Source organism: Patiria miniata, unplaced genomic scaffold, assembly GCF_015706575.1.
Source record: "Patiria miniata isolate m_02_andy unplaced genomic scaffold, ASM1570657v1 HiC_scaffold_7, whole genome shotgun sequence".
Lineage (NCBI taxonomy): Eukaryota > Metazoa > Echinodermata > Asteroidea > Valvatida > Asterinidae > Patiria > Patiria miniata.
In genome coordinates, this window is record NW_024037074.1 from 10,550,904 (window position 1) to 10,578,024 (window position 27,121).

A 27,121-nucleotide genomic window follows, 5' to 3' on the forward strand; every position below is an offset into this window, starting at 1 on the left:
CTGATTTATTGTTCATGTCAGTTCTCCATGGAATCAAACTGCAAAGTCTGTGATGGCGCCCTATTTTCACACTGGGTTAATGGTTAACTTGTCTCTTGTACCCAACACATGCACCAACATATGAAAAAAGGTTTAGCTGACCATTGACCTCAACAACTTAGCATCCCCTCCCGCACCCCCACCCCCCATTGAAATTCATGGGGTCTCCTCTGAATGACATCTTCAAGCTACATTTTTGGTTTTTCAAGAGACAAAATAAATAAGATTAAGTCAAAAATGAAATTAAGGTTCATGGATAACGCGTGAACTGGGTGGGCAACATCAACATGAACTTTAGAATTACTATTGACGAAAAACATGAAAAGGTTTGACCAAGATTTGATCGCTCATATAAACCCTAGGCTTCAATTCGACCCTCAATAACAAGCACGATTTCAAGCAAGATTATTTTTTTCTCCAATTTTCAACTTTCAGTCTGTGTGTCGATTTGCATGGTAATATCCACACGACCCAATACGCCATTTTCTTAGTGCCATAAAGACATGACCTCATGACAATCAGATAAAGCCCTTTGTTGTGTTATATATGAAACCCTCGACCGGTTTTGTTTGGTCAGTTTTCCTTGGCGGGAATCAAAGGCTGTGATAGCGCCCTATTTACACGCTGGATTAATGAGTAACTCGTCCGCTCTACCACCACAGACGTACCAGCATCCCCTCCCCCCGTGAAAAATCCCTTGTAACCGTGACAGAAACTTCATACAACTGTTGAGACTTCAGTCGGAAACTTTGTTGTCCACTAAAACACGATGAAAGTGGATGACATCATTCCGCTTCTCGGTAATTTTGGCTTCTACCAGTTCGTCCTGATATGCTACCTGGGTCTAAACAATATCGTTGGTTGCTTCACATCTCTGGGTAATGTGTTCTACGCGGCGGAGACCGACCATTGGTGCAACGTTTTGCCGAATGAGAATTGTTCCAACTGGGCGGAGTTTCAAGACAACTGCACTGACGTGAAGAAGTCCATCTTCCTGCCTCCTCCTGAAAATGGTTCCGACAGCGAGTATCCTTACTCCAATTGTAAGCAGTGGCAGCTACCAGATGGGTACGTATTTGATCCGTACGTACCGCTCAGTGACTACGACGGTTTCACCTACGTGGATGTGCTCTGCAAAAATGGATGGGAGTTCGACACGTCACAGTACAAGACCACCACCATTTCAGAGGTAACCAGATCCCGAAATTTGGTATAAATTTGGTTTGACTAGTGTATTTTTCAAATCCCAAAATCCTTCTGAGCCTTATCAAGTACTGTGATGTAATGTGAAAGGCGTAGTGTACGTGTATCTATGCTTTGAACATTAGAAACATTTTGAAATTTCAGTTTGAACCAGTATGTGAACTGTCATAACCGATAGAATATAAGATGAAGGTATTGTAATAAAACACGAATTACAAGGTGAAATACAAGGTTTTATAAGTTGTTGTGTTCTTTGACCTTTTTCTCTTGATTTCAAGTTTGGTCTGGTGTGTGACCAAGGAAGCCTGCCTAGTCTGGCGCAGACCATTTACTTTTCCGGGTTGTTAGTGGGCTCCTTCGTTGGCGGCTCCTTCTCTGACTGGTAGGTCTAAACAAGACATTTTACAATATTACAGTTGACTAAGTATTCTTTTTGTACAACAAGAATTTGACATGGGAATAAGAAAAAGGTCATGCACTTAAATGCTTGCAACAAATTGCCAACTCGGCACAATAATCGAAACGTGTATGTTATAGCTACTTTCGTAATGCCAAAAGTTAACTCTACAGAATCGAAATACTTTGTATCGTGAACATGAACCCCTTTTAGAGTTTTTCGAGGAAAAGCACAAATATATTCTTTTTAAAGCACAAGGAAAGCAAGAAGTAACAAATTAATCATACTTATCAGAGATGTACCGTAGTTATAGCCGTAATTCACAAGTCAAATCACAGGTAACAGGCGCTGATGAACAGCGACAAAGGAATTATTTTGTTAGTGTTCAATTGATTATACCCGTGAATGCCTTGTGATAAATTATGCAGAATAGAAAACAACTCTTAAAAATGTTGACAATTTATAACATTGGATATTTTTCCTTCAACTTTGGTAGGATTGGTCGTAAGAAGGTCATAATCATTGGACAGTGTTTATGGGTGGCCGGCGTGCTCGCTACCACATTTTCAGTTAACATCTACATGTACATGGCTGTCCGATTCATTTCTGGTTTCGGTAACATAGCAAGCTACGTCGGCCTGTACGTTTTGGGTAAGAAAGCATGGTTTCAGTGCCCAAATTGTAATCGAGGCTCATCGCAAGACATCACAAAGTCAATCACAAGTCACTCAAAATGAACCGCAATACAGTTGTGATTGACTTGTGATTTACACTGTGAATGACTCGTGACTGACTTGTGAATGACCCGTGACTGACTTGTGATCGACTTAAGATTCGTTTATGACTGCTTGTGATTTTTATTGTGAATAACTTGTGATTGAGGTAAGACTTGTGATTGAGTCATAATTTAACACGATTGCCTTGTGATTTACTTGTGATTTAATTGATGATTATCTTATGATAGATTCACGATAAACATGTGAGATAATTAACAATTGTTGACTGCTGTGATGTGAGACATGACGTTCTGTGCGCCCCTCGGGTGTTCAAAACGTCATATCCCACATCACAGCAGTCAACAATTGTTTTGTTATTGGAATCTTTGGATTTTGATGTAAAAATCACGAAAACAAACAGCAGTAAACCAGACAATCATGACAATTGAACGTCAACTCACAGGCATGTCACTTGCTCGAAACAGCTGATCGTCTGATCGCTGCTCCCACTCATACGTGAAAGCATGGTGAAAATAGCGTGGGTACCAGCGATACAAGCGTTTCACACCGTACGCACCGTACGTACAAAGTCATAGCACACGTGATATCCCACAGGGAGTGTGCCAAAACTTTTTATAAACTTAAGGCATGATCATTCTAGGCCAATGAAAATACAGTATTCAAGACAGAGGTATAACAATTTTGTTTGTCTTCACTTCCTATCAGTTCTTGAAGTCATAGGCAAGTCATGGCGTACAGCCGTGACAATGTTCGTTGGCATGCTGTACGCAGTGGGGTACTTCTTCATTGCGACTGCAGGCATGTACGTCAGGCAGTGGCGCCCTTTGTCGCTGTATCTCAACGTGACGTCAGTGGTCATGTTCATCCCGCTGATGTTAGTATCTATTTCTGTTTTGTTTTTTTAGGAGAAAACGGAATAACGCAAAGTCAGATAACATGTAGACTTTTTTTCAGGGTACTCAACTTGTACCCAAATCGCCTTAAAAAGACGACAAGACTATAGGTTATCTTAATTGAGCTGGACCCGGGAGTCTCAGTTAACGACATTATTCATAATCAGTGACACGAAGTCAGTCAGTGACTCGGTCAGCCAGAGAACAGCAGGCCTCGGCTGGTCATTCAGGTCTAGCAAACAGAGTCAAGAAGTAAAACTGTGAAGTATAAGAGAAGAGGTCTGCTGAATCCAAGTCCTATTTTGAGACTGTAACCGATATTAAATCTGATTTTTTCCCCCCGTGTAGTTTCCTACAAGAGTCAATTAGATGGTTGGTGTCTAAGGGCAAGGTTGATGAAGCTGAATCAGTCATCAGGAGAATTGCAAAGTACAACAAGAAGACTTTGCCTGATGTCTTATTCGATAAAGAGGATATCATGAAAGAAATGGTAATAGTGACCACAGTTAAATGTTTACATACAATCTTAAACCTCTGCCAGAAGACACACGTTTGCAGAGGCTTCGAACCAAAATATGTCTATGAAACTGATGAATACATTTATGAATCTAGGCAATTTTTCTTTCTATTGTACACAGACAGTACAATCGTCCTTTGTTCAGTAAAAGAGAACATTAATTGCAACAAATCAAGCTGAAAATAGATTGAGTGAATCAGATTGAGTGAATTGTTTCCCCCTGTTTTTCTCCCCAGGAAACGAAGGAGTCGACAATCCCTCCATCTGTCATTAACCTGTATAAAACACCTAACATGGCGGTCAAGACACTCAACATGCAGTGGAACTGGTATTTATTATTATTTAAAATCTTATTGTATTGACACTAAAGATTCTGATTTTTTTACAGACAACTCACATGTCTGCCAAAAGCAAAAAAGGAGGAAATGAGAAAGAAATCTTGTTTTAGAGGTGGAAGGAAAATCAAGACGGAAAAGCCACGTTTTTGTAGGAAACATTTGGCAACGCTCGTTGTAGGTCTTGTTATTTTATAACTAAAACATACATATTCTCTGGCCCTTATATTTCGTGTTTTGTAACATACTGTCTTATAAAGGGAAAGCGGGTGCGGCTACGCCCAGAATTACAAGAATATTACCTTTTTTTAATAGTCCCCCCCCCCCCCCCCCCCCCCGCTGAAGTCCTTTAATTGATATGCAGATATATAATACAAAATTAAGATTACCTTTGCGACTAAATGTAGTCATGCATTTATTCGAAATGCTAATTGGGATTAATTTTCTCGTCAAGATGTCACTATTATGTTTCGTTAAGGCGAAATAGACCTGAGACCTAATGACGTCACGCTTTGTTAACATGAACACTTTTCTATGTGGTAGACGATCCCTACTTGTCTGGCGTCCCGACTTCGCTCCCATAGGAAAACGCATTTTATGTAAACAAAGCCATTACGTCGTTAGGTCTCAGGTCTGTTTAAATCTTTATCATGTAGCCCAGAAGCATCAGTATCCATTTTGGGATGAAACCATCAACAATTGTTGTTCTTTCAAATTTATTTTTTCGTAGGTTTGTTAATAGTCTGGTTTACTTCGGCCTATCGCAGAGCACCAACGATCTAGGAGTCGACGACTACTGGGCTTTCTTCGTGTCGGGAGCCGTGGAAATCCCGGCCCTGCTGTACGCCACTTTTGGAGTGGAGTGGTTCGGCCGGAAACTGAACACCGGGATATTGGAATTGATTGGCGGCGCAGCGTGTTTAGCCACTATCTTCATCCGTGAGTGTAACCAGTACCTCGTAAACCTTATTCAGAAACCTTTAACTTGAACAACATTTGTTTTGTTTTTGCTTTGTTAGTGTGTAATACCAAGTAATAATATCTGATAAATACATATATTTAAAGACTTTGAACACAAATCTTCACAGGCCTGTTTATTTCTATGGTGAGCAGAAATGCATCTTCCCTTTGTGTATTATTCGAGAGATATTATGTGAATACTTGCACTTTCAAGTGTACAGCTCATCAGAGTGTTGGCCAAATGCTTATTTATAACATTATTCCTTTTTAAAAACTTATATCTTCCTCTCTGAGGAATATTTAACACAGGGAGGAAAATTGTGTGCCACTTTTGCATTCCGGTCTGGACACAACCACTCCACACTAACGGCGATCGTGTAGGGTAGGGCCCGGTTCCTATAAGTGAACAAAATCCACTTTAAAATTATTGGACCTACCAAACTAGTTGGCGACATTCTCAATAAATAGGTAAGTCATAGATAGAGGGCAGGGTTTTGATTTTTTGAGGGAAATTTGGGGGTAAAATGACGACGACAGCGCGGCGACAACATGCGACCCGAAAATAAAGATGGCGATCACCGCGCGATGTACCGTGAGCACGCACGGCGCGCTGAATCGCAAAAAAAGCACAAACCGCGCAGGAAAATCGTAATTTCTACCCCAAAAATCTGTTCAAAATTGCAAAACGGGTGTCATTAGAATTAAGAAAAGTCTGCTTTTGATTATAAAGGTGATTTTTGAGCAATAAAACACATTTTTTACTCTTATTTGATCAAAACAAAACAGGGGCCCTACACTTCACGATTTCCACACTAACTACACACTCACCTTTGCTCTCTTTTCTTGCATATCTGCAAACGAGTTTTTCCTTTTTGTTTCTTTCCAGCCGCTGGTATCTGGCGGACCGTGGTCGCCATGGTCGGCAAGTTCTGCATCTCTGCCACATTCAGCATCGTATATGTCTACTCTACCGAGCTGTTCCCAACACCAATCAGGTAAAGGTTCACGTGCAGGGAACTTGGTTGGGATCATTGAAATAATTATGCTGGGTGTAATAATCTATAGGCCTAAGTATATTCCCGACCAATTGAAACATATGCGAGCATTGATAAGTATAGTGCAGTATATTACCAATCCAGGTGTAGAGATAGCGCTATTTTGGAGATTCCGAAATGTATTTTCTTGTGAAATTAACGATGTCCGCTCATACCAGTGCCCGCCATTTTGTTTCTAATATGTGTGCTGTTTGTTCGAGTATGTTTTCTCCAGTGAGGATTGCGATTTTGAGATTATAAAACGTTGGTCAATATGCCAGGTTCCCTGTTCACCCGGCCCGCTGTTCCACTCACCCAGAACATTTGTTATCCAGTTGATGTGGTTGTGGTGATCGTGGTTGATGTGCTGGTTATGTGGATGTAGTCGTGGTGGTTGTGGTGGTTGGGGTACGAGTGGTCGTGATTGGGTGATTGTTTGTACATGGTTGCGGTTCATGTGGTTCTCGTGGTGGTTGATGTGGTTCTTGTGGTTGTTGTTTTTAATTCACACACTAAGATAAATTCACAATGATTTTTTACATTTTTATTCAAATTTGCCCTACAGAGGTGTTGGATTGGGACTGTGTTCCTTTGCGGCTCGAGCCGGCGGGATGCTCTCTCCCATTATCCTGCTGCTTGGAGACACCACCATTGAGGCACTCCCCTTAATACTATTCGGTGCAAGTGCGCTTGTGGCCGGCGTTCTGGTATTCTTCTTGCCGGAAACACGCGGCCAGAAGTTACCTCAGACGTTGAAGGAAGGGGAAGAAATTGGAAAGTAAGTTGATAATGACAAATTACCAGTTTGTTTCATATCACATTCCATAGGAGTATAAGCTTGATGCAGCCATTCCGGTGAAAAGCGATAAAAAAATCCATCACAGTATTAAACCAACTCACAGGTTGACCATTTACTCCCGTGACCAGGTATATGTTACTCAATGACAAACGCACCACAACCCCATGGGCTAAACTAACACACTGCAGAATTGACCATAAATCATACGTTTGATGCTCCAGACCATGAGGTTTGCAGCACCCTCTACATTTTCACTCAGTTTCGATATACAGAATTGCATTTCATGATCCATTACACACTACCAGAATTGCATTTCATGATTGACTTCTTCAAACTTCCACTTTCAGTTGCTTGACAAAAAAATGTCTATATTCCATTTAATTTTGTTATTCTCAGATGTCGATGCATGGGTGGCGGGAACATCTATGACGAGTCTGACGTGGAACTTGATGACGGGGACACAGCCACAGAGGGCGTCTTTGCGATATCCAACGCCGCCTTCGATCAAAAGGACGAGAAGAAGGAATATCGCGACTTCTCGCAGCAATTCACCAAAGACCTTCGAGACAGTTCGCATATGTAGAACAGAAGATGTACACGAGACACGCTTGTTATTTTCCTCTGCCAATGTGCTATCCTGGCCAAAAAAACGTAGCATATAATGCATCATTTTGTTGGACGTTTTCAACAAGACAAAACAAATATAAATTAACCATATGACTCAACATTTAGTCACAAACACTGTGACGTAATGTTGTACTAATTGATGAATATATGTTCACACAATTACTGGTTTAGCCTATATCCGATTGAGTCAGAGCGCATTGTCTTCAAATTTCGAAGGAGTGCCGAAAGTCGGCACTTGTGTCAAGAAAATTCGAACTTTGCATTATAGCCAAAAGCGAGGCTTTACGGACGACGGTTGCCCACTTCGCAAACGATGTTATCAGCTCATGAACACAGACAGTCATACATATACACAAACATATGTATATCATCCTGAATTGAGCAACTGGCTAATACACATGCATTTTGTGCTATATAAAACAGTGATACAAAAATCAATATGTATAACGTTTATATAACCAAGTTCACAAGTGGTTTATGGCTGTTCATGGGCGGTCCTAATTAAATTGGTATTGATCTTATCACATTATACTGAAGGCTATTAATGCTTTGATTTTTACTTAATTTGATTCTTTACAAAATGGGAATTTATAATTTTGCACTCCATACCTTTTAGACACACGGCTGCTTAAATATAGGTGAAGAATATATTTCCATAACGTGACATATCCATTTGAAAAAGGTGGACAACTTGCACAGTTATGGAACCTAAAAGAATGAAACAGTATATTACCTGTTTTTAAACTTTATTCTTTAGCTTTGCGTTTTCATTGATTGCAAATGTATACATGTACATTTTGTAGATACTGGGGCCTTATAGTCTATTTCGATTGTATGCCCAACAGTATTGGTCACATGTATTGTTTAAGTAAAATACATTTTGACTATTCAATCCAAGGAAACAATGCAAAGCTTTGCCTGTTTCAGGATTTAGGATATTGCCACATATATACAATCTATCACTGTAATCTCTCAGACCTAAGAGTATTCTTTTTTTCAGCATTGGCTGTAGTTAACAACATCCATTGTTTATTTTTCTGTTAGAAAAAAAATTGATCTTAGTTTTATACATGATGGCTTTGTCATTTGATGTTGTCACAAAATATCGCAAGTGAACAATTTCGAATATACTTTTTGGTTAGACAAAACTCCAATTCGTCAATTTCGAAACGCCACTCCTACTAAGACACACTCACACGATGAAGCATGTGTCAGCTTTGCAGTTTTTGACAACGGACCCTTGAACACCATACTTTGCCGATCCAGGCTGATAGGTACACAATGTATTTTGTTGGTAATATAAAATGAACTTTAGAATTACAATTGACGAAACATTATGGTTATTTTTGAGATACCTAAAAAGAATGCCTTTGTTTAGATAAGTCTGCCCATAGGCCATCGTGAGGCACCCTTAATTTTTATCTTAAAAAGCAAACTCACAAAGCAATATAAAGAGCTAAAACTGTTTTTTTGTTCCCTTCAAATGTTGGTTTACTGTAAAGAAAAACACTATGAACGGCGGGATTCGAGTTCTTGTTCTTCTTTTAGAAAGGTTGATGTGACCATTCTTCTATTAATGATGAGATTATAATGGATGTATTATAGAGACAAAAAAAAACATGTGCTGATATTTTTGCTGATGTATGAAACAATTCTACAACTACAAATTACATGCGACAGGACAGAGAAGACTCCATGGGCCGCTATTATGCCATGATTATGCAATGATTATGATACATAATTTCATGTTATCTCACATTATCAATAGTCCTTCCAATTTAGATGCCATTCAGTCTGATAAGAACTTAATTGGAGCGGTAAAAATAAACGAGGCTAATCACAATTGCCCTAAGTGCTTCAAAATACTAGACTGTTGTCTTTTTCTCTTATCGACGTATCATCCGCGATCGTTTGTATAGATGTAAAGGGTTTCTGATTTATTGTTCATGTCAGTTCTCCATGGAATCAAACTGCAAAGTCTGTGATGGCGCCTTATTTTCACACTGGGTTAATGGTTAACTTGTCTCTTGTACCCAACACATGCACCAACATATGAAAAAAGTTTAGCTGACCCTTGACCTCAACAACTTAGCATCCCCTCCCCCACCCCCACTCCCCTTTGAAAATCATGGGTTCTCCTCTATATGACTTCCTCAAGCTATACATTTCGGTTTTTCAAGAGACAAAAAAGAAGATTAAGGCAAAATGATATTAAGCTTGATGGCGAGACGTCATCATTTGTTAGATTTCGCAACGCTTGACACGGATCAGCACAAACACACGTTTTCCCAAATTCCTTGTTTCGGAGTGATCTGTGATTTCACCGGCACACACTACTTGTTAACAAGGACAACTTGACTTAATTAGTGGGAATAACCAACTTTTTTTTTTCTTTTTTTTTTTATTGCGTCGAGCGCTTTTATTTGTCGTAATATTGTTTACATTTTTTGAGCAAACATACGTATTAATTACTTAATTACGTAGTTACATTATATTATATTAATTAAAATAAGATGTTACAGAAACTGTTTCCAGAACTTTTTGTTCTTCTTCTGTAGTTTAGCTCTCCAATGAAGTTCTCGAATAAAAGTGTCGAAAGTGTTGATTCACTTATTGTCTTGATATGTCTTTAATCTTACTTTAAATATGGAATACATTGCTATTGTTATAATCAACTGTAATATATATTGACATCATTGAAATATTGTGTTTGAATGTATCAATACTTTCTGTTATTATTTTCTTGATAATAAGACTTTATTATACGTATTTAGTCATTTTGTACCAATACATTTTTCTAAAATGTAAGCATATTCAATTACACAAACCCTTTTGAGCTCTAAACTCTATCTTAGTGATCTTTATTAACAAAAGTATACACGATATCAACAATTAGCACGATCCAGAACTCACAATCCGTTATAAATAATTTGTAAAAAAAACTGAAAGTGGGCTTCTTCATAAAAACACTGAATGAAAAAAATCATGATTTTCCCGATAATTAAACGATAATTACATGACAGTGATTAACTCGAAACACCTTATACTTTATTTTCAGTATATCTTTATCAGTTCAATAGATATAAAATAAACTGGTATGGAAAGAATAAAAGTTCTATACACTGAAAAATTGCCTGGGTTAATTTTACCAAAGAAAGGGTGAAAACTGGAACTACCCAAACTTGGGTTGTTCTATAACCAATTGTTTGGGTTAGAATTTTTGCTCAATTCAACCAAAATTTGTGGTCATTCAAGACCGAATTTAATTTGGTTTTGTATGACTACAACTTTTGGTTGAATTTAACATAAATTCTAACCCAAACAATTGGTTATAGAACAACCCAAGTTTGGGTAGTTCCAGTTTTCACCCTTTTTTTGGTAAAACTAACCCAGGTAAGTTTTCAGTGTAGACTTAGATATAAGCGAACATAATAGATATAAGCATGCCTTGGTGAGTACATTATCACACTAGACTCTTGTTCTTTAATGAAGCATAATGCATGATTCACATGTGGGATGACTCTCGAACTTTACGCGTGAATTGCTGCGAGAAGTCGCGATATTCCTTCTCCTCCGTGTGATCGAAGGCAGCGTTGGATATCGCAAAGACGCCCTCTTTTGCTGTGTCCATGCCATCAAGTTCCACACTGGACTCGTCGTTAGCTTGTCCACCCATGCAACGACATCTAAAAAGAAAAACCAATGCCATTTTTTACACTAAAAAAAAAATAATACTAACGATTCTGCTATAGGATCTTTATATTGCAGGTCAGTTAAGACTCAGTAAGTAAGCAGACTTCACCAGTTGTTTAGGGACTTGACACTGTGAACCTCTCCATAAGAAACACCCAAAATCTATTCTTTTTGAGGCTGTACTGATAATAATACCATAAAAATGTTTCTACCAATGGGAGACTTTTGAGACGGTGGTGGCAGCAAATACATAGGTCCTTTTGTTCACGTATTCAATTTTACAGCCTAATAGTAATAGGACAAAGGGACGTACTTTCCAAATGCTTCTCCTTCCTCCAGCGTTTGCGGCAGTTTTTTGCCTCTTGTCTCCGGCAGAAAGAATGCCAGAATTCCCGCCAAGATTGTGCTGGTGCCGAACAGCCACATCGGCAGGTTAGCCACGGTTTTATCTAAGAGCAGAATGATGGGTGACAGAATGCCACCCACACGAGCGGCGACCGAACTCACGCCCAAGCCAACCGCCCTGCATACAAAAATAAAGATCTGATGATAGATTTTTTTTCTGGATGGACAGCTTGAAATGTAGTCGCAAGAGTAGACAAATTTCAACTTCTACGACGACATCGCGATCGTGCGCGCATCAAGACATCCTTTTTCAATTGTGTAGCCAATCAGCACACTACACACCGGCGCTCCGCGTTCCGCGCAACATCACGCAGTACGCACCACGCGCGCGTCAATCACCATATAAGGCGATTGTTGACTACTACTCACGAGAGGATATTCCATACCATAGTTAGAGGGGCGTTTAAAAAAATCAATGAAGTAAAACTGTTCAACAAAATTGTTGGAAATGTATAATTTTTGACTGTGAAAGAAATATTTTCACCTCACTGGGGTTGGGAATATCTCCACAGTGTAGACGTAAATGATGGCATACGTGGCCGAGATGCAGAACTTGCCGATCATAGCCACAACAATCCTCCAGATCCCCTTGGCTACAATTTGAATAGTCAACAAAAAACCACAGAAACTTTTTTAATTATTGGATCACGAGCAATCGATCTACAATCCCGGGCAAAATGGTTGGGACTCTTCCCTTTAGCATCTCAAGGTCGCCCACGCCCCTGCTCCCCCAGTCAATGTTGTTCTCTCCAGCTGATGGAGCACACACCGCGCAATGAGAGAGACAACATTGAGCGGGGGCCGGGGCGAGATTTGGCCAGGATTGTAGCCTATTGCGACATTACCATTTTGCCTCTAAATAGGGGCTGCGGCATGTCTCTCTAATTCCACATGTCTCTCAAAGGTATAACTTCTGACACTAAAGTGTCTCCCGTGTACTAGTACTTACGATAGTTATCAAATCGGTAATCAATGGTCTAATGTAGTCAACATTGCTTTTAAGCATACCGCTCAACTTTGACACCTTTACGTAGGCCTGGGCAACATTCAATAACAGACAATATTACCTAGGGAGTGTTTACAACTTGAGGACAAGACACAAACAGAAAAGTCCCATGTCATTCTGGCAAGTATTTTTTCGCTTAGCAAATAGTTGTGCTGACCAGCATCACTTTTACGAACTTTAAAATTGTCAGCAGAACGTACGAATAAAGATAGTTGCCAAGCATGCCACGCCGCCAATCAACTCCAGTATTCCCAAGTTCCGTCTACGGCCGAACCACTCCACTCCAAACGTGGCGTAGATATAGGCCGGGATTTCCACGGCTCCCGACACGAAGAAAGCCCAGTAGTCGTCGATTCCTAGATCGTTGGTGCTCTGCGACAGGCCGTAGTACACCAGACTATTGACATACCTGACGGGTTCAAGGTTGGGAAAAATGGATTAAATAATACAAGAATAAACGAACGGAAGTCGAGCCAACATATATTTACTGATAGAACAATTGCAAAGGAATGTTTAGGCCTAATTGGTATTTTCGTCTTGTGATTTCACCAACCAGTGCCACTGCATGTTGAGTGTCTTGACCGCCATGTTGGGGGTCTTGTACAGATCAATGACGGATGGCGGTATTGCCGACTCCTTTGATTCCTGCATTTAAAACAAATGTGTCGATTGTCGTTACTGAGGCCAACGTTTTCAACATAGACGTTAAAGGTCACACGCTTTGACTTCGGGGTAAAATTGAAAGCAATCGTTTTTAACCCAATTGTGATGTTTTAGGAAGTTCGGTACTAGTGCGCAGCAGCGAATCTACGGGAGGTCTAGGTTACCCCCCCCCCCCCGCACGGCCGCCAAAAAAGGAAAATCGTGCAGATAAACGTAAACAGCGTATGCCTCGTTTCTCCCCCCCCCCCCGGAACAAGCGCTGGATCCGCCCCTGGAGGGTGGGATTGATGTTTGAAAACTGCTTTCAACAAACTGCATCGCCGTTTTCACGATGTTATTCTCCTGTATAGGCCTACTCCAAGAGTTTTACAATTCTATTCCTATTCATAAGCACAAACTTTCCAAAGTGGGGTAGATAGAAAAAATATTATATCTAGACCCTTAACCTAAAATACATGTAATTACGCGGGAACCTACCGTCTCTGCCTGTATATCCTCATATTCGAATAAGACATCTGGCAAAGTCTTCTTGTTCATCTTGGCAATTTTCCTGATGACTTGTTCAGCCTCCTCGATCCTGCCCTTGGATACCAACCATCTGACGGACTCCTGGATGAAGCTGTTTGAATCCGAAAGGAAAAATACTTATAGAATGTGTATACTCTCTGTATATCTCCTGCAAACATGGAAACAGTAATTGTTGGTTAACCTTATATGTGCCCAAGTAACGTGAACTATTGAATCTATGAAATCTGGACCTATTGGTTGTATAAGCAGACTGCAGGTTTGCTTATCCCCCGTCGTCAAGGTGGCGGACGAGTCGCCGTCAATAAGCTCATGCCTCAGTGGGTGAAATCAGAGCATTGACAACGCACGTATGAGGGTTAGAGTTTATAAAAATGTGTTTGAGAGTTCAATTTCACATGACACCCCAGTACGGCTGATCTTAATCAAGCTTAAACGTACACGCCCCCCCCCCAAAAAAAAAACCCGCATGTGTTTAGCAAATTAAACACAATCTTGCTCTCACTTTGTAAACACTTTGTAAACTTTGTTTAGAAGTTTAACATTACGTGTCCATTTCCTAAACATCAATGTTCAATCACTAAACACTAGCCATCAATTACTCTAACATGTTTAGTATGTAAACATATTTACAACCTGAGAACAAGAAAGTGTTTAGAAAAAAATTAAAGTGGTTAATTCCTAAACACCGTTTTGCAGTATTGTCTGCTCTAGCCTACAGCTCTATCCTTTTTCCAATCACAAACGAGCAAGCAATCAAAATTAGAACTGCCTTTGAAACTTACAACAGCGGTATCATCATAACCACTGACGATATGGAGAGGGCCATAGACAGAGAGCGCCATTGTCGAAGAAACATGGCCGCCGTCGCAATGAAGAAATAGCCTATGGCGAAAAATATACTTAAGGCCATGGTGACTGCCGTGCGATAAGACTTCCCAACGACTTCAAGAGCTGATGAAACAGACAGGAAAAGTGCAAAGTCATTCTAAAATAAATGTCCATGTCTCTGAGATGTATGAAATCTCACAAGGCACGCTTCGCGTGGTTATGATTTACTTTTATATTCGTTTACCATTAACAATGACTCTGCTATTTTGCACACTCTGATATGCTACAATGATTAGTTTTTCTTACCGATTTGGGTATTTTATATTAAAAAAAAGTCTATTTAAGCAGGCCTTCGAAAATAATATAAGCGGACTGACAAGTAGGCCAAAAAATAGTCGGTCTCTGGTCAGCGCGCGCATCGATTTTGATCAAGTGCGTCAACGGTTTTTTTTCTTCAAATTTTCCGCAGTAGCTACAACAGCACCCTCTATTGCCGCATCGTCACAAATGTTCGTACCAATGAGCACTGTATGTCAATGAATGTGGAAGGGCACAAAGGCAAATGATGGAGGGCACCAAGCAAGGCAAATAATGGAGGACACTAGTGAGGACACAATAATATCCACGTCCTATGTACAATCCAATCTTTAAAAAAAAACGCATCGCTGCATCAATTCCGCAACTTTGGTCTGACCACAGACCGACTAATTTTTGGCCTAAAAGCAAATGGAACGCAAGGGTGTAGTTAAAAAAATGTTTTGGAAAGATCTATTGCATGGCCTTTGAAAGAAATTTAGCTTGAAATACAGAATAATGTGTGTTGCTTACCTAACACGTACAGTCCCATGTAGCTTCCCAGATAGCCCAAGGCCGACATAACGCGGAAGGCTATGTACATGTAGATGTTAACTGAGAACGTAGTTGTAATAAATGTTGCGAGCCACAACAGCTGGAAACATATAACGACCTTCTTGCGACCAAACCTAATGGCAAAAAAAATACCTTTTTTATCAGGTATACTCTTTTTTTTATTCTTTAATATTTGTTTTTTCTTCAATAAAGTTTTTGTTTACGAGGGTCGATATGTTGTTTACTTTTCATTAGTTTTCATGCTTTTTAACATTTACTTTGTATCATCATTTTGTTATTGATATTTTATATTTTCAACATCGCGATGGCATGACAATCCCATAAACTCGACTTTGCAGTATGGCTTTAATTTGTCACTTCAATGATCATACAATAGCTTCCATTTCCAATGATGTCATTTTTATTGTATGTATTTACCAATCTGAAAAGGAACCTCCGATGAACGATCCTACCAAGAAACCGCCGAAGTAAAGGGACTGCGCCAGGCTGGGCAGGTAAGCGTCATCACACACCAGACCAAACTGGAGAGAACAAAGACGAACATGTGTCTAGACGAATCCGGCGAACAAAATTAGAAGCCTTTGCTGAAGTGGAACTGACGTGCGCATGTCGAACGCGTGACATTAGTCTTGGAACGCGCGCGCGACGCATTTTGGTTACCCTATTGGTTGAAGCGAAGGCGCATTGAACGTGCACACGCGGGCTGCGCGAGGGCTTGGTTCCACCGGCCAGTGGAGGTCGCAAAACAAATTGATTATACGGACAAATATTTCTACTTCGGGTTTTTTGACAAAACGAAATCATCAAAGTACGGTAACTACCTTTCAGAATCCGTGTACCGTAGTAATCGGAATACAAGAAGGTTTAAAAGTCGACTCACATTCATGATGGTCGTTGTCTTGTACTGCGACGTATCATACTCCCATCCGTCTTTACATGGCACCTCCACATTAGTGAAATTGTTGTAGTTCCCGAGCGGTACGTACGGATCAAATACGTACCCATCTGGTAGCTCCCACTGCTTACAATTTGAGTAAGGATAGTTGATGTCGGAACCATTTCCAGGAGAAGGCAGGAAGATGGACTTCTTCACGTCAGTGCAGTTGTCTTGAAACTCCGCCCAGTTGGAACAATTTTCGTTGGGCAAAACGTTGCACCAGTGGTCGGTCTCCGCTGCGTAGAACACATTACCCAGAGTTGTGAGGCAACCGAAGATGTTGTGCAAGGCAGCTAAGGTAAAAACAAGCAATTGGTATCGGCCAAAGTTGCCGAGCAAAGGAAGAATGTCGTCGAGCTTCATGTTGTTTGTTTATTTTAGTTATGTTGTTGTTTGTTGTAGTTGCTGCTGCTGTCGTTGTCACTGTTCTACCAGAAATAGGCCTTCTACTATTAAACTTGAACAGATCGGCACTGGCACTGAAAAGCAGCACCGCCCCTCCACTCAAGTAGGCTATATTATACCTTTGGAGTTTGTTGAACTATTGTACAACTGCAGACTGAACGTGACGACTGAACTTGCGACCCAGCAGGTCTCTTGCAAAGATAAAACCAACACGTTTGAGGCAATTTACAGATAAGCAGTAACATTTGCAAAATGAACGAGCATGGGTATTGTATAACTGAGAGCTTTTGTATTCATTTTTGTTTTGTTTTTATTCATTTTCTTTTCATTTATATATTTATAATTATATCATTTTGTTTAAGATCTATTTTATTCTTGTGTAGACATTTCTAGCTTGGGTAGGCAGGCCTTAGGGCTACAGTGTTTAAGTACACTTTTGTTTACCCTGGCCGGTTTGGAATGTTACATTATCCTTGTTTTATTTCCCTCTATCTCCTCTCCCTTGCCAAACTGTCCACCCTCCCTCCCCCCCCCCCCCGACCCATTCCTTCTCGCATCCTGCAGTCTTGTCTGGTCATACTTATTCAATTTCCAATTTTGTTTACTTTTTGATATATCTTTGCTTTGACATTGTACTTTTGTTCATTTGTTGGCCGAATCAATAATAATAATAATTTCATTATACCACCATCATGAACGGATCTTCACTGTGCACTCGTGAAGGTATTTCGCAAAAAAAAACACATTTTGCAAATACAAAGGTCGAAAGGTTGAAAGATTATTGATTCATCAGACGTCAAAGGTTTAATTTGTACCCTGGTTGTTAATTTGTTTAACTTTTGGTAACCTTTGATTCATATACAGGCTGCGTCAAACAAAAACATGGACATTGCTTTTAAAGTTATGAAAATACTGGTAGGAAGATCAAGATTGATTATTCTAAGTAAATAATAATACCAAAGTTATCATACATGCGTTTAAGAAATGATGTAAAACCGCCGTTTAAATTAAAATTAATGTATTCACTCACTCTCATTCTCTTTTCGTTATTATGGATAGAAGCTTTACCAAAGAAATCATAAACCATCACTCATAGGATTTACATTTTTACTACAATCTTAATTTTCTGTACAAATGCACACATCTAAAGATCCCCGAAATTTTCTACACTTTATATTCAAGATGAAAACGTGGAAGTTTTACACTAAACACCCAAAAGACAAAACATGAGTTGTGAACAGTGTAATTAACAAGTGCAAGGCGACTAAATAAATGATTCAACATCACAACTTTAATCAGTTTGCTTGTCACGGCGCTACACATTATTCAGAGCAAGTAACAATACCTTCTTGTACTATGCTGCTAATTAATATATACACTTATACCATAAGACTATATTATGCGTATTTAGTCATTTTATACTAATATATTTGTCTAAAATGTGAGCCTACTCAATTACAGAAAGCTTATGAGCTCTCAACGCTATCTTAGTGAACTTTATAATAAAAAGGATACACAGATATCAATAATCCAGAACTCCCAACCGCTGAGTTAACAGATTTTGTTTTAAAAAAACCGAAAGTGTGTTTCCTCATAAAAACACTAAATGAAAACATTGTATGATTTTCTTCATCAATTACATGATTACATGGCAGTGATCAAATCGAAATACCTTATCTTTTCTCTTCAGTATATCTCCTTTAGTTCAATCGATATGATATAAACTGGAATAGAAAAGTTTTTTGGATCAAAACAGTATAGTATAGACTATAGTCTTATATATAAGCAAACATATATAGTATATATATAGATAAAAGCATGTCTTTAGAATTAGATATTTGAGTACATACAATTTATTCACGAGGAAGCCAATTGAATGTATTTTATAAATTGTAATCCGTTGAATGGGATGGTGCCAGACTATTTTGGCTTAAACCATTAGGGCATGTTCAATCACAAATTTGACATTATTCATCAGAGCAGACTGGTATCGATTGGTGATGAACTTTTATTGCATTACTTTCATTTCAACTTGCAAGTTCCAAAAATGAACAGTTTACATCGCTTTCAATTTAATATGGCCGACTCGGGAATAAAGTCTACAACCACACTAAGCAGTTGGTCTTTAACGAAGCATGTTGTGCTTTCACATGTGGGAGGACTCTTGAAGTTTACGCGTGAATTGCTGCGAGAAGTCGCGATATTCCTTCTCCTCCTCCGTGTGATCGAAGGCAGCGTTGGATATCGCAAAGACGCCCTCTTTTGCTGTGTCCATGCCATCAACTTCCACACTGGACTCGTCGTAAGGTTGTCCACCCATGCAACGACATCTAAAAAGAAAAACCAATGCCTTTTTTACACTCAAAAATAATAACAATTCTGCTGTAGGATCTTTATATTGCAGGTCAGTTAGGACTCAGTAAGTTAACAGACTGTTGATGTTCCAAAAGTGGGTGGGGGTTGTTGGGGGTTGTTGGGATTTGGGGACTTGGCACTGTCAACCTCTCCATAAAAAAACACAAAATCTATTCTTTTTGAGGCTGTACTGATCATAATACCATGAAAATACTTCTACCAATGGGAGACTTTTGAGACGTTGGTGGCAGCAAATACATAGGTCCTTTTTTTCACGTATTCAATTTTACAGCCTAATAGTAATAGAACAAAGGGACATACTTTCCAAATGCTTCTCCTTCCTCAAGCGTTTGCGGCAGTTTTTTGCCTCTTGTCTCCGGCAGAAAGAACGCCAGAGTTCCCGCCAAGATTGCGCTGGAGCCGAACAGCCACATCGGCAGGTTAGCCACGGTTTTATCTAAGAGCAGAATGAACGGTGACAGAATGCCACCCACACGAGAGGCGACCGAACTCACGCCCAAGCCAACCGCCCTGCATAAAAAAAATTAAGATCTGATGATAGTTTTTTTTCTGGATGGGAAAGCTTGAAATGCAAACCAATTTGTGGTTTACATTTGCCATTTTGAAAGGGTATCAGGGTTTTGGTTTCTGTAGAAATTCTGTTTCGAATCTTAAAAATCATGCACAAAACAGTGATGTCATCAGAAGCTTTTAGTTTTAGGCCTTACGTTTAATATAGATGTTTAAGATGTAGTTTGTTTTCTTCTCCAAATGTCTGATTTAGTATTTATTCAAGTTGCAGTCATTGAGCAAAATGTATGCACAAATTGGGGTGTGTTTTTTCCAGAGTCATAATTGCAACCAAACCACCTTATGAGAATAAAATCATATTCAAAAGTGACGTCATAGTAACAGCACCCTCTGAGAGTCAGGGTGTGTTTTTTTTATTAGGACAAAAACTGAAAATAATTCAACCAAACAGGACGTTTTCTTATTGCTATGCAGTTCAGAGGAACGACTTAAACTATATGAAATTGCTTCCATATGCCTTCTCTGTTAGAATCAAAAGATACTTAGAGAACTGAGATGTGGATTGCGTCCTTTGTTTGCGCCACAGCTCCAACATACAGAATCAACTCTTATACAAATCAAAGAAGTATTTTCACCTCACTGGGGTTGGGAATAGCTCCACAGTGTAGACGTAAATGATGGAAAACGTGGCAGAGATGCAGAACTTGCCGATCATAGCCACAACAATCCTCCAGATCCCTTTGGCTACAATTTGAATAGTCAACAAAAAACACAGAAACACAATCAAACAGGAAGAGTATTATATTTGACATGTTGCCCGGGTATGTTCAGTAAGGAATTGACTTTTTCACAAAGAGTGCAGTACTGGACTAGTTTGGATATTAAGTGCAAATTCATGAGAAGCTCGGAAAATGAATGATTCTTGACATGTTTATCAAGTAATTGTTATGAGAAGCGTTGGTCATCAAATCGGTAATCAATGGTCTAATGTAGTCTTTGAAAACGCTGTTAAAGTATACCGCTCAACTGAAACCTTTACATACGCCAACGCAAAATTCCATAACAGACAATTACTTCGGAAATGTTCACAAGTTGAGAACAATTAAGCCACAAACAGAAAAGTCCCATGTCATTCTGGCAATTATTTTTTGCTCTCAGCAAATAATTGTGCTGACCAGCATCATGATATCGAACTTTTGATAAACTGTCAGGCTCAGAACGTACGAATAAAGATAGTAGCCAAGCATGCCACGCCGCCAATCAACTCCAATATTCCCAAGTTCAGTTTCCGGCCGAAGCACTCCAGTCCAAAAGTGGCGTACAGCAGGGCCGGGATTTCCACGGCTCCCGACACGAAGAAAGCCCAGTAGTCGTCGACTCCTAGATCGTTGGTGCTCTGTGACAGGCCGTAGTACACCAGACTATTGACAAACCTGAAGGGGTTGTTGAGAAAACAAATTGATACCAAATATCTTACAAGAATAAACGAACGGCAGCCAACATATATTTATTGATAGAACAATAATTGCAAAGGAATGTTTGGGCCTAATTGGTAGTTTCGTCCTGTGATTTTACCAACCAGTTCCACTGCATGTTGAGTGTCTTGACCGCCATGTTGGGGGTCTTGTACAGATCAATGACAGATGGTGGTATTACTGATTCCTTTGATTCCTGCAATTAAAACAAAAGTGTTGATTGCCGTTACTGAGGCCAGCATCGGGTGCCAAAGCTGACTTTCAAAACCGCTTTTCAACATAGACGTTAAAAGTCAATTAAGGCACACTTTGCCTTTGGGGTAAATTGACAGCAATCTTTGTTAACCCTATCACACCGATGAAGGTATACATCACATGCTTGCTACCCCCCCCCCCCCCACCACACACACACACACACAAACCCACCCACCCACCCACCCACCCACCCACACCCCCACACACCCACACACCCACACACAACCAGTGCTGGATCTGCCCCTGGTGGATGGGATTAAGGCAATCCCGTATAGTTATACAATCCTATCCCTATTCATAATCACAACATCTCCAAAATGGTGTGGATATACCTAGGCCTATCACATATACAAGTAATTCCGAGCGGACTTACCGTCTCTGCCTGTATGTCCTCTTTATCGAATAAGACATCAGGCAAAGTCTTCTTGTTCATCTTGGCAATTTTCCTGATGACTTTCTCAGCCTCATCAATCCTGCCCTTGGATACCAACCATCTGATGGACTCGTGGATGAAGCTGTTTGAATACCGAAGGGGGAAAATAGTTACAGAACTTGTACTCTCTAAACATATCCTAGCAAACATGGAAACAGTTGCTGGCTTTTGTAGCCTCACTGTGCTGATGTAATGTGCCATATTGACTCTATGAAATATGGACTCATCGGTTGTATTGCGCATGCCTCAGTGGATGAAATTAGAGTATTGACAATACACGTGTGGGGGTCAGAGTTCATACAAAGTAAAACAGTTTGTTTGAGAGTTAAATTCATTACACCGGTGTGTCCGATCTTAATCAATCTTTAACGTACACGCTAAAAACTTAAAGTGTTTAGCAATTAAACACAGTGCTGCTCTCATTCTCATGTTTAGCATTGCGTGTCAAACTCCTAACAGCAATGTTAAATCGCTAAACACTATCTATCTATACTCAAAACATGAATAGTATGTAAACATGTTTGTACCTGCGAGAGCAAAAAGTGTTTAGACATTTTTTTTAAATAATACTAAACACCATATTTTGCAGTGTATTGTGATCGTGAAATCTGCTTTAGCCTAAATCTCTCTCCTTTAATTCAATCGCAAAAGAGCAAGCAATTAAAATGAGAACTGCCTTTGAAACTTACAACAGCGGTATCAAAAGAACCACTGACGATATGGAGAGGGCCATCGACAGAGAGCGCCACTGTCGAAGATACATGGCCGCCGTCGCAATGAAGAAATAGCCTATGGCGTAAAATATCCCTAAGGCCATGGTGACTGCCGTGCGATAAGACTTCCCAACGACTTCAAGAGCTGATGAAACAGACAGGAACAGTGCAAAGTCATTCTAAAATTAATGTCCATGTCTCTGAGATGTATGAAATATCACAAGGCACGCTTCGCGTGGTTATGATTCACTTTTATATTCTTTTACCATTTACAATGACTCTGCCATTTGGCACACTCTAATATGCTACAATGATTAGTTTTATTACCGATTTGGGTATTTTATATTTTAAAAAAAGTCTAAAGCAGGCCTTCGAAAATAATATAAGCGGACTGACAATTAGGCCAAAAAATAGTCGGTCTCTGGTCAGCGCGCGCATCGATTTTGATCAAGCACGTCAACGTTTGTTTGTTTGTTTGTTTTTTCTTCAAATTTTCCGCAGTAGCTACCCCTTTTTGGCCGCATCATCACAAATGTTCGTACCAATGAGCACTGTATGTCCAGGAATGGGGAAGGGCACAAAGGCAAATGATGGAGGGCACCAAGCAAGGCAAATGATGGAGGGCACCAAGCAAGGCAAATGATGGAGGGCACCAAGCAAGGCAAATGATGGAGGGCACCAAGCAAGGCAAATGATGGAGGGCACCAAGCAAGGCAAATGATGGAGGGCACCAAGCAAGGCAAATGATGGAGGGCGCCAAACAAGGCAAATAATGGAGGACACTAGTGAGGACACAAAAAAAGCAAAATAATTTCCACCTCCTCTGTACAATCCAATCTTTAAAAAAACCCGCATCTGCATCAGTTCCGCAACTTTGGTCTGACCACAGACCGACTATTTTTTGGCCTAAAGGCAAATGGAACGCAAGGGTGTAGTTAAAAATTGTTTTGGAAATATCTATTGCACGAGCCTTTGAAAGAAATTTAGTTTGAAATACAGAATAATGTGTGTTGCTTACTTAACACGTAAAGTCCCATGTAGCTTCCAATACTGCCCACGGCCGACATGAAGCGGAAGGCCATGTACATGTAGATGTTAACTGAGAACGTGGTTGCAATAAATGTTGCGAACCACAACAGCTCGAAACATACAACGACCTTCTTGCGACCAAACCTAATGGCAAAAAGAAGTAAAATACCTTTTTAATCACCTATACTCTTTTTTTATTCTTTAATATTTGTTTTTCCTTCAATCAAGTTTTTGTTTACTTGGGTCGATATGTTGTTTACTTTTTTATTAGTGTTCATCTTTTTTTAACATTTACTTTGTTTCATCAATTTGTCATTGATATTCTCTATTTTCAACAGCGCGATGGCGTGACAATCCCATTCACTCAAATTTGCAGTATGACTTTAATTTGTCACTTCAATGATCAAACAATAGCTTATGAGGTCATTTCTAATGTATGTATTTACCAATCTGAAAAGGAACCTCCGATGAACGATCCTACCAAGTAACCGGCGAAGTAGAGGGACTGCGCCAGGCTGGGCAGGTAAGCGTCATCACACACCAGACCAAACTGGAGAGAACAAAGACGAACATGTGTAGCTAGACGAATCGTGAACTGATGCGTGACATTAGTCTTGGAACGCGCGCGCGACGCATTATAGTTACCCTATTGGTTGAAGCAAAGGCGCATTGAACGTGCACGCGCGGGCTGCGCGAGGGCTTGGTTCCACCGGCCAGTGGAGGTCGCAAAACAAATTGATTATACGGACAAATCTAATTTGTTTTTTTGACAGAACGAAATCATCAAAGTACCGTTACTACCTTTCAGTATTCGGAATACAAGAAGGTTTAAAAGTCGACTTACATTCATGATGGTTGTTGTTTTGTACTGCGATGTATCGTACTCCCATCCGTCTTTGCAGGGCACACTCACATTAGTGAAACCGTCGTAGTCACTGAGCGGTACGTGCGGATCAAACACGTACCCATCTGGTAGCTCCCACTGCTTACAATTGGAGTAAGGATAGTTGCTGCTCGAACCATTTTCAGGAGGAGGCAGGAAGATGGACTTCTTCACGTCAGTGCAGTTGTCTTGAAACTCCGCCCAGTTGGAACAATTCGCGCTGGGCAAAACGTTGCACCAATGGTCGGTCTCCGCGGCATAGAACACATTGCCCAGAGTTGTGAAGCAACTGAAGATCATGCGCAAGGCAGTGTAGGTAAAAACAAACAACTGGTATCGGCCAAAGTTGCCGAGCATAGGAATAATGCTCTCGAGCTTCATGTTGTTTGTTTATCTAGTTATGTTGTTGTTACTGTTGTCGTCGCTGCTGCTGTCGTTGTCGCTGTTCTACCACATTACTCGGACACTCTCGATAGAAGTGACATTTAATTGAATGTACACGAACCATCGGTACCGATGGTTCGTGTACAAACCAGAATGAGCCAATAAGACAACAGCGCCGATGGTTAGTGCACTGACAGATACAACCAATGAGAGAGCATACAATCACTGGTGGTCATCGGCCCAGTGACCTTGCCTAGCTCAGCTATCAGTGAGATTTACGTAACGTTGCGTAACAAAGTGTATGTGGGGAAACTGTGGCCAGGGCCCTGGCCCTGCACAAGGCCATGCATGTGCATGCTATCTTAATATGTTAATGTAACGTACACTTTGTACAGTTGAAACCTTATAATTCTTTGCTTCTATTTCTGGACAAAGGTTTGCTGCTTGCACTTTAATATATTAGTTGGACATGGTTGTACGGAAACTTGGAGAACGAAAATCTAAACAGGAATATGCTGAAATGTAGCGCTCACTGAGAAAGAGAACTGGAGTTCACATGTACATGTCAACCGTGCAGACAAGTTCTGGGAGAGAATATTCAACCGACGGCGAGATTACCAACACAAGCTACAGGATTTAATGTCTTCATTATCTGGGCAATTCCACCATGATTGACATTACATGTATCAAATCAGCTCTAATGTCTAAACAATTACAGCCAACTGAACCATGTTTGGCAAGGGGGTTACTAGGACCTACATACACAATACAGTATTGAATCTTTGAAATTTCATGGTTAGCTTTTTTGACTTGGGGGGTTGTTTAGTGCCGTGATAGTCCGAAAATTTGGGACTCTCAATACTGTGTATGAGAGTCCCAAAACAGGAACTAGCGGGAACTATTCTCAATTTACTACACATCTCTCCATAGTCAAGCCACCAGACTATTGACTTTGAATGAAATGAGGTCAGTCTTTTCAAATAGTTGGACCATGGTTGAACATGTACCAGTCCAGTATTTAGCCCCATTTTGAAATCACTTGACTTCCCTCTCATGTGCAAAATATTAAAGAAAAGTCTCCTTTAAAAATTGAATTGAGTCTGCAAACTTGGTTGGTGAAATACTGAGGACATTTTCTTTGCCCCAGTGGAATTTTTGGAGAAATTTGCTGGCTAAACTGTGAGTAAAGTGGGCCTGATTTAGTTTTGCACGTTTCAGAGCACTCCAGAGCCCTGATTGGTGCTGTGACTGACATTAAAAAAAGCGATGCAACCCAAAAGTGTCAAACATGTTTTTTAAATTTCTCTTCAGGTTAAAAGTGCTGCAGATCAAAATCCATTAGAACATTAGAGCTAATAGGGTTACTAACGCATGTAGTAAGATGGGGGGAAAAATCATGAATTTTTGAATGAATATGCCTGTTAATATAAAACAAATTAACACCCGATTAAAATAGCCTCGTCTGTCAACAATAGAAGTTGATATACCTAGACCCCGTGCTAAGAAAACAATGAAGGGCAGATTTTTATTGCTATCTTGAATGCTTTTATGGAAAAAGCATCGTTTTTTGGTGACTGACATTACACTAAGCCTAAGACCGTCACTGACATTACATTTTTACTAATTTTGAATATCAATTCAGCTCTTATGTGTAAACAATTAAAGCCAACTGAACCATTGTTTGGCATGGGAGTTACTGGGACCTGAATACACAATACGGTATTGAAAATTTAAAATTTCATGTTCAGTTTTTCCAATTAGAGTGGTAGTTTACTGTCGTGACTGACATTACAAAAAGCGATGCAACCAAAAAATATCAAACATGTTTTTCAAATTTCTTTTCAAGTTAAAATTTCTACGTATTTAAATCCATGCGAGCATTTTAGCTTATAGGGTAACCAACACATGTAGTAAATGAGCAAAACTTTCATGATTTCTTTTAATATGCAAATAAACCTCTGTGACTGACATTACCGTGGATGACGTTACGCATTAGATTCATTATACCTGTTATATTATAACATTATTATAACAACAAATTAACACTAAAACAATACAGAGAAGAGAAGAGTAAAATGACTGTTTATGCTATATTTTAAGGAATAATTGTAACTTTAAGATGATTAAAGGTTGGAACATGGAGTGTACAAAATACACTAAATACATACAAGCGCATTACGCATGACT

General features: G+C 39.8%; 3 protein-coding genes across 3 annotated transcripts; 1 reads left to right on the top strand and 2 right to left on the bottom strand.

Moving 5' to 3' along the window:
- Positions 1-748: 748 nt before the first annotated feature.
- Positions 749-8,714, top strand: LOC119744573 (organic cation transporter protein-like). The gene is made up of 10 exons (XM_038220558.1): positions 749-1,228; positions 1,521-1,624; positions 2,136-2,290; positions 3,082-3,250; positions 3,618-3,759; positions 4,023-4,114; positions 4,852-5,060; positions 5,968-6,076; positions 6,681-6,893; positions 7,311-8,714. The coding sequence occupies exons 1-10, from the start codon at positions 809-811 to the stop codon at positions 7,495-7,497; spliced, it is 1,800 nt and encodes a 599-aa protein (XP_038076486.1). The 5' UTR covers positions 749-808; the 3' UTR covers positions 7,498-8,714.
- A 2,254-nt stretch (positions 8,715-10,968) lies between these two features.
- Positions 10,969-16,849, bottom strand: LOC119745262 (organic cation transporter protein-like). The gene is made up of 10 exons (XM_038221496.1): positions 16,415-16,849; positions 15,952-16,055; positions 15,493-15,647; positions 14,619-14,787; positions 13,786-13,927; positions 13,199-13,290; positions 12,846-13,054; positions 12,124-12,232; positions 11,548-11,757; positions 10,969-11,227 (listed from the first exon to the last, which is right to left on the bottom strand). The coding sequence occupies exons 1-10, from the start codon at positions 16,832-16,834 to the stop codon at positions 11,047-11,049; spliced, it is 1,791 nt and encodes a 596-aa protein (XP_038077424.1). The 5' UTR covers positions 16,835-16,849; the 3' UTR covers positions 10,969-11,046.
- A 581-nt stretch (positions 16,850-17,430) lies between these two features.
- Positions 17,431-25,232, bottom strand: LOC119745261 (organic cation transporter protein-like). The gene is made up of 10 exons (XM_038221495.1): positions 24,512-25,232; positions 24,114-24,217; positions 23,657-23,811; positions 22,615-22,783; positions 21,866-22,007; positions 21,342-21,433; positions 20,987-21,195; positions 20,398-20,506; positions 19,553-19,762; positions 17,431-19,206 (listed from the first exon to the last, which is right to left on the bottom strand). The coding sequence occupies exons 1-10, from the start codon at positions 24,929-24,931 to the stop codon at positions 19,023-19,025; spliced, it is 1,794 nt and encodes a 597-aa protein (XP_038077423.1). The 5' UTR covers positions 24,932-25,232; the 3' UTR covers positions 17,431-19,022.
- Positions 25,233-27,121: the final 1,889 nt, after the last annotated feature.

Excerpts from the sequence above, each read along its gene's own strand:
- LOC119744573 (XM_038220558.1), top strand. The coding sequence starts at position 809 with ATGAAAGTGGATGACATCATTCCGCTTCTCGGTAATTTTGGCTTCTAC. Across the intron at positions 3,251-3,617 it reads GTCATGTTCATCCCGCTGAT|TTTCCTACAAGAGTCAATTA; the intron begins GTTAGTATCTAT and ends CCCCCCGTGTAG. Across the intron at positions 4,115-4,851 it reads CTCAACATGCAGTGGAACTG|GTTTGTTAATAGTCTGGTTT; the intron begins GTATTTATTATT and ends ATTTTTTCGTAG.
- LOC119745262 (XM_038221496.1), bottom strand. The coding sequence starts at position 16,834 with ATGAAGCTCGACGACATTCTTCCTTTGCTCGGCAACTTTGGCCGATAC. Across the intron at positions 13,291-13,785 it reads AGGATATACAGGCAGAGACG|GAATCAAAGGAGTCGGCAAT; the intron begins GTAGGTTCCCGC and ends TTTTAAATGCAG. Across the intron at positions 12,233-12,845 it reads CTTGGCAACTATCTTTATTC|CCAAGGGGATCTGGAGGATT; the intron begins GTACGTTCTGCT and ends TTCAAATTGTAG.
- LOC119745261 (XM_038221495.1), bottom strand. The coding sequence starts at position 24,931 with ATGAAGCTCGAGAGCATTATTCCTATGCTCGGCAACTTTGGCCGATAC. Across the intron at positions 20,507-20,986 it reads CTTGGCTACTATCTTTATTC|CCAAAGGGATCTGGAGGATT; the intron begins GTACGTTCTGAG and ends TTCAAATTGTAG. Across the intron at positions 19,207-19,552 it reads GAAGGAGAAGCATTTGGAAA|ATGTCGTTGCATGGGTGGAC; the intron begins GTATGTCCCTTT and ends TTTTCTTTTTAG.